The sequence below is a fragment of the Zea mays genome, chromosome 4 (assembly GCF_902167145.1).
Source record: "Zea mays cultivar B73 chromosome 4, Zm-B73-REFERENCE-NAM-5.0, whole genome shotgun sequence".
In the NCBI taxonomy this organism is placed as follows: domain Eukaryota; kingdom Viridiplantae; phylum Streptophyta; class Magnoliopsida; order Poales; family Poaceae; genus Zea; species Zea mays.
In genome coordinates this window covers 63493868-63507363 of record NC_050099.1, presented here as the reverse complement: position 1 = coordinate 63507363, position 13496 = coordinate 63493868, and the positions used below count along the sequence as shown (strand labels likewise).

Sequence of the window (13496 nt, the reverse complement as noted above, 5' to 3'; positions counted from 1 at the left end):
GGGCGCCAATCACTGTGTGAGAATCGGCGGCGGTGCCCTCTGCAGAGGCGCGGACGGTCCGCGACCTGGTACAGGGGCTTGGGCTCCCTGCCTGACGGCCGGACAGTCCGCGCCTACAGGCCGGACGATCCGCACGTGCGCAGGGGCGGCGAAGGTCGCCGGCGACGCCTGGATTTCGCTCCCGGGAGGGACCCCATCGAGGAGAAGAGATCCTAGGTGTTGTTTAGGCTCGGTAGACCGACCTAGACTCCTCTAATCGACGTAGAGTCAAACAGAAGCAGAGAATTTGAGGATTGGGATACTAAACTAGAGCTACTCCTAATACATAAGGTAAAAACGAGAAATAGACTTGATTTGATCGATTGTTGGGGGTTCAATCGGTCGTAGCCCTTCATCTATATAAAGGGGGAGGTCTGGATCCGTTTCAAACAGTTTCCCGAGCTAATCCCGCGGTTTTAGGTAATAAACCCCGCGAGAAACTAGGAACCCTAACCGCGGTTTCCCGAAAGCGCGGACCGTCCGCGCCACCACCGTGGACTGTCCGGACCACGGACCGTCCGGCCTCTGGGCCGGACCGTCCGTGAGGCTATTTTTAGTTTTCAACACGCACATTACTCCGACGATAAAGGAGAGATGTGCTACTTATTAGTTGATAATTAATACTCCCTCCGCTTATAAATATATGGCATCGTTGATTTTTTTAACTTTGGTCACTCGTTTATTAAAAAATTAGTTATCGTTTATTTTGTTATGATTTGTTTATCGCTTACTGTTTGTGTGTGACTTGAAATTTTTACTTTTCCAAATAAATATTTTGAATAACACGATTTTTCAATGTTTTGAAGAAAAAAAAGTGAACGGATGTAGTACTAAACTATACTAAATCAGGGAGCCACCCTACTCCTAGCCAATGAATACTAATAGTTGCGGTGTCATAAGACATGGGCAAGTTCAGAAGAAAAGAAAAGAAAAACTGATAGCTCCAAGCATACCTCCTTGGCTCCTTCTACCTTCCAGCTCGGTTTACACCATAGAACCTAGGTGTCGTTTGCTTCACGAAACGTAACGTAAATGATAATGGTAATGATTTTTATTCGAATACGGGCGGTAACAAATTTAAATAAGGCGTTATCCATTTATAGTGTAGTATCGATTACGGTTGGACTTAAACAAACATGATTTAACGTTATCGGTTACCCATTACGTTACCAATATGTGAACCAAACAACATCCTAGGTAGCGTTTGGTTCACATATTTGTAACGTAATGGGTAAGTGATAACGTTAAATCATGTTTGTTTTAGTCCAACCATAATCGGATATCATACTAAAAATTGATACCGGACTATTTAAACTTGTTACCAACAGTAATCGAGTGTAAATCATTACCATTACCCTTTACGTTATATTTCGTGAACCAAACAACACCCTAGTTTCTCTCCCACATGGTCAAGTGAAATGACACGACGGCTATCAGAGGTTCACCCTATAAATCCCTCTGTCGTCACTACACCCCTGCACAGGCCACACACCACACAAGCCCAATACAGATCAACACTTGCTAAAACAAACTAGACAGAGTCCATGGTGGCACTAGAGAAAAGATCCAGAATTAGCAAGAGAATGGTGTCGCGGCGGCGGCATTTCCAGCTCATGGTGCTGAGGCGGCTCCGGGAGCTCAAGAAGGTTATTGTGCCGGAGGAGGGCGCTCGCCGCAAGTGTTAGAAATATAGGCATTTTCCGTATTATTTTAATTCCATAAATTAACATTATGATGATGACATATAAAATATGTTTAATCATAGAAATCATTATCTCAAATATATCCATAACAATATGGATCAAGAGAACATGAAACATATGAATCATATAAATATAATAAGCATATAAAAATGGAACATGTATTATTATGGAACAACTGAAAATAAACAGATAGCAACATAAACAGCATGACTGTAAAATTAAGACAAATAGATTTATCATATTACTAGTATGATCAGGCATCAGACACGTCATGATATAATACGACAAAACAGATTGGATAAATTTATGGCTATAAATAAAACAGCAGGTATGAATATATATAATTTGCAGAATGAAAAACAGTAAGGAGATGAATTGATCATACCCTCCCATGCGCTCCGAGGATCTAGATCCTTGTCCAACTTCACTTGTCATGTCAGCAGGAAGAAGACTTTGGGCAGTCGCGTAGACGCTCCCCAAAAACCTAATTGCCGATCCCTCGTGCAAGGTCTCGAACGGCAAGGGCTCCGGAGGCACCTGCCCTCTTCTCTGTGCGCGCAGAGTCACGAGATGGAAATACCCTCACTCGGCTGCTGGACTGTGTTCTGAAAGTGCTTTCTCGCCTGTACCGAGTGACAGGGGTGCTCCTCTATTTAACCTCTCGCAGAGGGAAGCTGAAGGAGAAAGGTCGCCGAGTCACGCCAAGAGTCGGCCAGCTCTAGCCGAGTTATGCCATGAGTCGGCCAGCTCTCGCCGAGTCACGCCATGAGTCGGCAGCTGAAGGAGAAGGGTCACTCGGCTGGCTGACGAAGAGACAGGGTCACTCGGCAGACGAAGAGACAGGGTCACTCGGCTGACGTACGCGGTTCCACACCACACCACGCCCGCTCGCCTGCCTGCCTACCTGCCTGCCTCGCCTCGCCTCGCCACGCCACGCCACGCCACGCCACGCCCGGCCCGGCCGGCGGCGGCGGCGCGCGCGCGCGTGTGGCATGCCCTTGTCCATTTCTTGACTTCTCAAGTTAAGTGGAATAAATCCCACCATATAAGTCAAGGCAAAAGACCCTTGGACTTCCAATGTGGTACTATTGGCATTCTCCACCATTACACACCATAGAGTTTATTCAATAAATGGGCCAAGCCCATAAAAGATCCAACAATCCCCACCAAACTCTAGGGTTTGTAATGATGAAGTATCAGAATCACAATCCTTTGATATACCAGTGTTTCGATGGAGACTGTTAAGTTGAACATCCATCTAGAATAAGAGTTTCACTCATTCACAACTGAACAATGGACTATGCCTTGAATTGACAGTTTTGTGCGAAATAAGATTCACTCAAATCCTTTGCTGATACTAGGCTGCAGAAGGGTATTCCCGCTGTTTAGAAGCATATAAGTCACACTTCAGTGCCTTTCATGAGTATTTAGGGATTACCCAAGTCCCATAGACTGTGACTAGCAGTCTGACTCATATAGGTGTATTCCTCAAAAGATGTTCTGTAGGACAACATCTCACCTTTGTAAAACTCTTGGAATATATTAAGGTAAAAACCATCCTGCCTTACAGATAGGAAAGATGTGCATCAGAAATGAGTTAAGGAAGGGATCTTTCCTCACAATCTACTCCTAGCTTGTTTCTCCACTCTACTTCACGGGATCTCCGATCACATAGAGCAGGTTACCACTAGAGTAGATATCACATGGGTCTCATACCCATTTCCCTCGATGCACTTTCTATCACATTGCGTGATAGACCCTTAGTGAATTGATCTGCCAGATTATTCGATGTGTGGACATAATCCACCGTTATAACTCCGGAGTTTTTCAACTTTCTGACAGATTTCAATCTCCTCTTAACATGCCTTGTAGACTTCATGTTATTCCTAGAACTGTTAACCTTTGTAATCACCGTTTGGTTGTCACAGTTCATGGAAATAGCCGGTATCGGTTTTTCAACTACCGGTAAGTCCAATAGGAAATCACGAAGCCACTCGGCCTCAGCCCCAGCAGTGTCTAATGCTGCGAGTTCTGCTTCCATTGTAGACTTCGTTAAGATAGTCTGCTTGCAAGACTTCCAGGAAACAGCGCCACCTCCAAACAGAAACACATATCCGCTTGTGGCATAAAGCTCATCAGCATCAGAAATCCAGTTGGCATCACAATAGCCTTCCAACACTTTTGGGTTTCCGGTATAATGAATACCGTATGTCATAGTACCTTTCAAATACCGCAACACTCTCTCAAGAGCACGCCAGTGATCATCTCCTGGTTTCGACACAAACCGACTTAGCTTACTCACAGCATAAGAGATGTCTGGCCTTGTTGCACTTGCAAGGTACATGAGTGAGCCAATGATCTGGGAGTATGTCAATTGATCCCTTGCTATTCTCCGATTCTTTCTTAATAGCACACTGGAGTCATAAGGTGTTGGAGCAGGATCACAGTCACTAAAACCAAAGCGACTCAATACCTTTTCCACATAATGGGATTGTAACAAAGTTACCCCACCATCAGCTTCTCTAACAAGCTTGATGTTTAGAATGACATCAGCCTCTCCCAAATCTTTCATCTCGAAATTGCTCGATAGAAGATTTTTAACTTCCTCAATCACATTGAGATTTGATCCAAAGATCAAAATGTCATCAACATAAAGACACAGCATAACAGACTCACCCCCACCATACCGATAGTATACACACGTGTCAGATTCATTTACAACAAAGCCAGCTGCTGTAAGAGTATTATCAAACTTTTCATGCCATTGCTTAGGTGCTTGTTTTAGGCCATACAATGATTTTATCAACCTGCACACCTTGTTCTCTTGACCATCTGCAATGAACCCTTCTGGCTGATCCATATAGATCTCCTCATCCAACTCTCCATTTAGGAAAGCTGTCTTAACATCCATCTGATGAATGATAAGACCATAAGAGGCTGCCACGGCTATTAATGTGCGAATTGTAGTCAATCGAGCCACTGGCGAGTAGGTGTCAAAGAAATCTTCACCCTCCTTTTGGGTATATCCTTTGGCCACAAGCCTTGCCTTGTACCTCTCAATTGTACCATCAGGCCTAAGCTTTTTCTTGAAGATCCATTTGCAACCTATAGGTTGACAACCATAAGGACGGTCAACGACCTCCCAAGTTCCATTAGACATAATAGATTCCATCTCACTCCTTACTGCTTCCTTCCATAAGTCAGCATCAGGAGAGGAATATGCCTCACTAATGGTAGTTGGTGTGTCTTCCACAAGGTACACTATAAAGTCATTACCAAAGGATTTTGCAACCCTCTGTCTCTTGCTCTTTCGAGTGACTATAGTGTCATCCTCCTCAGGGATGTGCACGTGAGAATCCTCAGCATGATCTATAGGAATCGACAGTTCGTGCTCATGGGGAATTATAGTCTCATGACTTATATCACTAGGTGTATTCTTCATAGGAAACTCGTTCTCAAAAAATGTTGTGTCTCTTGATTCCATGATAGTATCAACATACATATCAGACACATCAGATTTTATAATTAAGAACCTATACCCAGTGCTGTGAAAAGAGTACCCAAGGAATATACAGTCAACAGTTTTAGGCCCAAGTTTACGCTTTTTGTTGATTGGCACATTCACTTTAGCCAAGCAACCCCAAGTGCGCAAATATGAGAGATTTAATCTTCTCTTTTCCCATTCCTCAAATGGAGTGATCTCTTTGTTCTTTGTTGGAACTCTATTCAGGACATGACATGCCGTCAAAATCGCCTCACCCCACCATGCCTTGGATAATCCCGCTGTACTCAACATGGCATTCACCAAGTCTGTTAGAGTGCGGTTTTTCCTTTCAGCAATCCCATTGGATTGTGGTGAGAATGGCGGTGTCCTCTCATGAATAATACCATGTTCCACGCAGAACTCATCGAACACATTAGAGAAATATTCTCCACCTCGATCAGACCTTAACCGTTTTATTTTCCTCTCAATTTGGTTCTCAACTTCAGCTTTATAGGCCTTAAAATAATTGAACGCTTCATCTTTTGTTTTTAAGAGATACACATAACAAAATCTAGTGGAGTCATCTATAAAAGTGAGAAAGTATCTTTTACCACCTTTGGTCAAAATTCCATTCATCTCGCACAGATCAGAATGAACAAGTTCTAGAGGTGCCAAACTCCTCGCCTCAGCAGCCTTGTGAGGCTTGCGGGGTTGTTTTGATTCAACACACACATGGCACTTAGACTTTTTGACCAAGTTAAATTTAAGAATTAAATTTATATTTGCTAACCGCATAAGACAGCCAAAGCTTGCATGACAAAAACGTGAATGCCATAAATCTGACTCATCAGAAAAATGAACAGAATTCACCAGTTTATTACACACATCATGCAGTGATAAGCGGAACAAGCCTCCGCAGTCATATCCTTTACCAACAAAAGTACCATGTTTCGACACAACACATTTATTAGATTCAAGAACAACTTTGTATCCATCTCGACATAGCATAGAAGCGCTAACGAGATTCTTCTTGATAGAGGGCACATGCTGCACGCTCTTCAATGGCACCGTCTTTCCCGAAGTAAACTTCAGAATGACCGTACCAACACCAAGAACATGAGCACGCGACCCATTTCCCATTAACAAGGCGCCAGACCTCCCGACCTGATAGGAAGTGAACATAGAGGCATCAGCACATACATGAATGTTTGCACCACTGTCCATCCACCACTCAGGTGAATTACAGACTGAAAGAACAAATGGTAAATAATTACCATACCCAGATGTTCCTCCTTCAGTTTCAGTGGTTACAACATTAGCTGATTTCTTGTCTTGAGTGAACTTGCGATCAGGGCACTCTCTTGCCCAAAGTTGATCACTGCCACAGACAAAGCATCCTCCCTTTCTCTTGTTATTGTTGTTCTTCTTTTTAAACTGTGCTGTATGAACAGGTTTATTTGCGTTCTCTGGTTTGTTCTGGTTTTTCTTCTTGTTAAACTTGCGGAAGTTTCTCTTCTGCACCACATTAGCAGTAGAGGTCTCAACACCTTTTCCACTGTCCTTTGTTCTAGCCCTTTCCTCAACATCAAGAGTACCAATGAGCTCTTCCACATTGAACTCTTGTCTCTTATGTTTGAGAGAGGTAGCAAAGTCCTTCCAAGAAGGTGGCAACTTGGCGATTATACCGCCAGCCACAAACTTGTCAGGCAAAGGACAAGGAAAAAGTTCGAGTTCCTTAGCTAGTGCCTGAAACTCATGAGCCTGTTCCACTACAGATCGGTTCTCAACCATCTTGTAGTCATACAGCTGCTCCATGAGATACAGCTCGCTACCAGCGTCAGTAACTCCAAACTTTCCAACAAGAGCATCCCACAGCTCTTTCCCCGTGGGAAGGATGATATAGCTTTTCTGGAATTTTGTGTCAAGTGCGCTAATCACTGCACCTCGAAAGAGGTTGTCTTCAGCCTTAAACTTAGCCTCATCCTCAGGAGGTAAGTTGGCAGGCTTGCCCTCAGCGGCATGAAAACAAGACATTGCAGTTAGCCACAATTCCATCTTAGCTTTCCATATGAAGAAGTTTTTACCATCAAAAGGATCAGGCTTTAGCACAGCAGCAAAACCTCTGACAGAAAAATGCCTAACATTAGGTTTTTGGATTGTTAGAAATATAGGCATTTTCCGTATTATTTTAATTCCATAAATTAACATTATGATGATGACATATAAAATATGTTTAATCATAGAAATCATTATCTCAAATATATCCATAACAATATGGATCAAGAGAACATGAAACATATGAATCATATAAATATAATAAGCATATAAAAATGGAACATGTATTATTATGGAACAACTGAAAATAAACAGATAGCAACATAAACAGCATGACTGTAAAATTAAGACAAACAGATTTATCATATTACTAGTATGATCAGGCATCAGACACGTCATGATATAATACGACAAAACAGATTGGATAAATTTATGGCTATAAATAAAACAGCAGGTATGAACATATATAATTTGCAGAATGAAAAACAGTAAGGAGATGAATTGATCATACCCTCCCATGCGCTCCGAGGATCTAGATCCTTATCCAACTTCACTTGTCATGTCAGCAGGAAGAAGACTTTGGGCAGTCGCGTAGACGCTCCCCAAAAACCTAATTGCCGATCCCTCGTGCAAGGTCTCGAACGGCAAGGGCTCCGGAGGCACCTGCCCTCTCGCTTCTCTGTGCTCGGCTGCTGGACTGTGTTCTGAAAGTGCTTTCTCGCCTGTACCGAGTGACAGGGGTGCTCCTCTATTTAACCTCTCGCAGAGGGAAGCTGAAGGAGAAAGGTCGCCGAGTCACGCCAAGAGTCGGCCAGCTCTAGCCGACCGATCATCTCATCTCATCTCATCTCTAACATGTTACACCACGCTCGCCTGCCACGCCACGCCACGCCACGCCACGCCCGGCCCGGCCGGCGGCGGCGGCGCGCGCGCGTGTGGCATGCCCTTGTCCATTTCTTGACTTCTCAAGTTAATTGGACTAAATCCCACCATATAAGTCAAGGCAAAAGACCCTTGGACTTCTAATGTGGTACTATTGGCATTCTCCACCATTACACACCATAGAGTTTATTCAATAAATGGGCCAAGCCCATAAAAGATCCAACAGCAAGGCCACCGCCGACGTGGTGCTCCGGCAAGCTGCCGAGTACATCTGCGCGCTGGAGCTGAAGGTGGCCGTCCTCCGGAGGGTCTCTGACATGTACGGTGTGTAGCGAGCTCTAACACACAATCACCAATGCAATCCGTCGTTTGCATTGCACATGTGAGACTGCACTGCATTCCTTGCCCATGGGCACCTGCAGCCTGCGTTCAACTCCTCTCCCCAGCACCACCCACCAACCAAAGTAGTAGCGTTTTAGCTGTGCCTCCGCTCCCCTATGCGATTATATTGGCTGTTGGTCACACGTGCAAGTGTGTCTAGTACTAGTTAGATCTGGCTGGCTGGAAAAGTTTCTTTCTCTGGTGCTTTGTCAATAGCTAGGCAGCTGGAAGCAAGAGCTAGCGTCGGCACGCATGGTGGAACCACATTCATCTAGCAAGTAGTAACTACCCCCAAAAAAACATCGTGTGATGATCCCTACAGATACAGGATCATCATCTGTCGTATTATTATGAATACTGATTGTGAACTACTCATTAGAGCGCCGTGTACTTGTGCTGTGCGTACGTACGTACCTACCAATTAATCAGACACTTGAACCTCTCCACCATAACAAATGAAGACAACGGCAAAACACTTGAGGAACGAAGAACAATCCTCCTTTTCAGTGCATTTACTAATTAAATTAATGGATCAACTGATCAAGTTCAGTGGGATACTCACACTGCAGGACCTCGCCGAAATGAGTAGACTCTATATAGCATGCGAGTGAAGACTCTCAGACTTCGCCGCATTTGCCGCAGGTCGCCCTGTGGATAAAAACATAAGATGAAATACAAATTTTAGATGATGAGTTATTATAGTTTTAAGTGTCCCCAAGCAAGACCGTCAGATGGGGGGTGTGCTATACTGAAAGGGAGGTTCTTTCTGTCAAGTCCATTTCTTCAGGTAGATCAGACGGTTGATATTGTGAGATTTGATCTAACACGTTACATCGACTCGTGATCTACAGTCATCCTACCTTTTCTATGATGAAGATAGATTAGAGCGCACAGTACGTGCGGGGAATTTGATTCATAGCAGCTAGGATAATACCAGAGGAAGCGTCCAAGAAGGGGCATGTGCAATGCAAGACTGCTCTCTGGCCTTTTGCTCCACATATATCATTTGAGACCGCTGTTCCCTTCTCAAATTCGACCAATTTATCCTTTTGGGTGAAAACAATTCTTCTTTTTTTTCTAGCAAGCACATTGATTCTTTAAGCGACCTGAACACAGTGCTACCTTAGAGCAACTCCAGTAGTTGCCTAAAACATTTCCTAAACAAGTAATTTGGAGAATTATCATAAAATCCCCTCTCCAACGGCTCCTGAAATAAACTTGGTAAATTTACTAAGTTGCTATCCCAGCCAATTTGATCTCTACATGTAGCAAGTGTTTTCCGACTCCCGAAAATCCCAATCGCGCCATTTCTTTTTGTTTTGCGCGTTGCCAGCCGCCCACGACCCACTCGCGCCATTTCAATCTCGTCCCCGCCGCGGCGCCGCCTCTAGGCCCTCGTCTCCGCCGCCCCCAGGCCGTCATCCCCGCCGCCTCCAGGCCGTCGTCCCCACCGCCTCCAGGCCGTCGTCCCCGCCGCCTCCAGGCCGTCGTCCCCGCCGCGAAGGTATATGCGCGGCCCTCCAACATCTTGGTCCTGCATTCCATCCGCGTGTGCAGGACTGCAGGCTCGCCGCTAATGTCTCGTCCACCCGCCAACCGGATCATCTTGGGTCCTGTCAACGAGGTTGAGTTGCTTTTGTTTCTGGACATGTGCGGAGTCCCATGGAGTTGCGTTTTTTGGTAGACTCCCTGTTCTTGGTGACAGACTGACAGTACTCCAGTTCTCTATCAGTATAGCCTTTGTGTTGGATTTGGAACTCATGCTGTTATTTCCACGTTTTGTATTGGAAGTAAAATTACTATCGACTAGTATGTTCTCTTTGTCATGGTCCGTTGAACCATCCACTAAAATTACTATCCAGTAAAATTACTATCGACTAGTAAAATTACTACCTTGTTAGCATTTCTAGAACTCTGCGCAACTCTGGCTGGTGACACAACTTTAACTTCAGATACCAATACCTTCGCAGTCTTGCAAGGCTCACTACCAGATTTGTGGCTTTGGACATCAGATAGCTTCCTCTTGGCTACGACCGTACGGACTCTATTGTTTGGTACTTTATTTGCTGTACATGTTTCAGGGTCATCTGCGTTTGCACTGCTTGAAAGCCTTTTATGTTTTTCTTCACCATTTCCTGGAGGAACTGCCTCGTTAAAACTCGAATTTGATGGCACTGTCTCAGTTTCATCGACTGTCTCTTTAGCTTGTCGCTCAAAGCTTCAGAAAACAACTGACTAGTGGATTGTAATGAGGACTTTGAGGTTGCAATTGCCACTGGATTGCACATTTGTGCCTCCATGTAGGTGGTGGTAATGAAAGTTTGGTTCTACAGTCATTTGTTTGATGTAGCCATTTATATATGTTTTAATATTTGCAGGTATGGAAGGGGATGGTTCTTACTTTACCAATCTTGTCAATGGAGCTTTTGAAACTTGTGAGGATGTATCTGAAACACCAGTTGAGTTGCAGCCAACTGCCCAAATAAAGGATATTCAAACGTCATCGAAGTCAAACCAGAAGCAAAAGGGTAAAAACTTTACTGAGGACGAAGATAGACTTCTTGTTGCAGCTTGGTTGAATGTTAGTACAGATCCTATTCAAGGGACAAATCAAACTAGAGGCACATTTTGGAGAAGGATCTACTTATTCTTTGACGAAAACAGAGGAACTTTTGCAGAACGTAGTGAGGGATCACTGTTGCATCGTTGGAGTTCTATCCAAGATGCAGTGAGCAAATTTTGTGGATGTATCAACAGTATTGAAACTAGAAATCAAAGTGGGATGACAATTCATGATAGGGTACGACATCATACAAAGTAGATGCAATTTGTGAATTATAAAAATGTTGTTGACTGAGTTTATTGTTCTCTTTCAGGTGGAGCAGGCCGAGAAGCTTTTTAAATCTCAAGATCCCCAGAACAAGTCCTTCCAGTTTAGACATTGTTGGCTATTATTGAGAAATCAACCAAAATGGAATGATAAGCTGCAACAATTAGTAGCAGTGAAAAATAGCAACAAGTCCTTCCGCTTCTTGTGCCTTCGCATAGTAGATTCTTTTATTGCCCCGTGGTTCTGGTATGGTCTTAACCAATGTTGCCCAAGAAGGGTATATGCCATCTGCAAGGTAATATCCCATTGAATAGTCATGGTTATTTATTCTATAATTCACTTGTGGACTTTCTCCATTTGATAATTTTGCGAACAGGGGAGATCGATGAAGAACATTGATGTCATTGAGAGAGCCAGGTAATCCAAAAAAAGCATGCCAAATCCATAAATCTTGTGAAGCAACTGCTTCTAAAATTATAGTAGGCGTGTGATGATGGCCCGAAAATTGACCTTGTAAAGATGATGGACAATTCTTCCACCTCCAATGCATGCAATCAAGTGAACCCAGCATACCAGGAAATCCTCTTTCATCGCCAAGTGCAAGTAACCGATGTATATCGCTTTCATTGGGTGCTTAAACCTTCTGCAAACAACTTAAACCTTGTTGTTGAGCTGCGTTTCTTTTTTGCTTAAAGTAATCATCATGTTGTTCAACAGCATTCATTATGCGAATAAACAGGGATCGATGCATCCTAAACCTGTTGCAATGAAATATAATAAGGCATCTATAAGACAAAGTACACACAAACTAACCATACAAATTAAATAAATTGTTACCTCCGCCGAAACAAGTTTGGGCCATAAGTAGGAATGTCAGCCAGGTAATCTTGGTACAATCTCGCGTGTCCCGCTTCTCTATCTCGATAAATATATGCACGGCCTGGAACAGAGCCTCCTGGATTTCTACGAACTTGTGAAACAGTATGAATGATTTGCGCAGCAGAAAGTATGAAATCCTCGTCGTCATCAGATGATGATTCATCAAGTAATTGTGATGACAACAATCTATTTGAACCCATCACCTGAATTTGCAATAGACATTTCAGATAAATTGAACAGAACATAATGTCAATCCTTTCCATAATCTCATATGCGCCAAGTTTTTGCATCACGTGAGATTGTACCATGAAACGACACATGTGCTTCAGCCAAAATTTGCGAACGACGAAGCTTTTACAATTTTGGATTTGGCAGATGAACAGTACGGATGTAGATTGGTATTGAACGGGGAGACATACCGAATGAATTGATTCAGGCGACGGCACCGCTCAGAACTTGTTCGTCGGCATGACTCTGTCAGCTGTTTTGAGTCTAAAAATAGTGGCGGCATGACTCTGTCAGGTGTTTTGCGTCTAAAAATAGTGGCGACATGACTCTGTCAGGTGTTTTGCGTCTAAAAATAGTGGCGGCGCATGCAACCGATGGTCCACCAATTATTCAAAGCTGTTGGAGCTTCCTATATTTCAGGAACCATTGGAGATCATCGTGAGTTTTACATGCAAATCTAATTTAGCAACTTACTAAACATCCATTTAAGGAGCTGTAATTTAGGCAACTACTGCAGTTGCTCTTAGGCAGCATAGATATACGCAGCCCTCAGAAAAAGGTCACCATTAATTTGGATCTAGTAGCAGTTGTCTCTCAGTGGGTGACATTAAATTCAACCGCGAGAGAGCTAACAGTACACTCTACTGAGAACCCAGGCTTCCTGTCGGGACACTAGAGAGAAGAAGAAAAAAACACTGCAACAGCGCGTGCTAAGCTGAGGGTGACAGTAAGCTTCTGTATTTTACAGACATAGTCATGTGGGATATTCTCCCTTCGGATTATTGTCCACAGCCAGGCCAGCTATGGGCTAGTGCCATGCCATGCCATGGCATTTCAGCTACAGCATGCAGGTTCACAACAACAGCTACAGGCACTTTCGGCGGCCATTGTTATTTTCGGCGGCCTATACCCGGCCGCCTAGGCCGCCGAAAATAAGCTCGTATTTCCGGCGGCTTCTCGAAGCCGCCAAAAATAACCTTATTTTCGGCGGCCTCTGACACAGCCGCCGAAAATA

General features: G+C 43.8%; 1 protein-coding gene across 2 annotated transcripts; it reads right to left on the bottom strand.

Moving 5' to 3' along the window:
* Positions 1-10952: 10952 nt before the first annotated feature.
* On the bottom strand, positions 10953-12750 carry LOC103653316 (uncharacterized). Of its 2 annotated transcripts, none has more exons than XR_002268724.1 (3): positions 12673-12750; positions 12212-12456; positions 10953-12132 (listed from the first exon to the last, which is right to left on the bottom strand). XR_002268724.1 is itself a non-coding variant. In XM_020551837.1 (3 exons), exons 1-3 carry the CDS (start codon positions 12571-12573, stop codon positions 12009-12011), a joined length of 384 nt encoding a protein of 127 aa, XP_020407426.1. In that variant the 5' UTR covers positions 12574-12694; the 3' UTR covers positions 10953-12008. The 2 variants fall into 2 exon arrangements, 1 of the variants encoding a protein (XP_020407426.1); XM_020551837.1 differs by having other exon boundaries at positions 12559-12694.
* Positions 12751-13496: the final 746 nt, after the last annotated feature.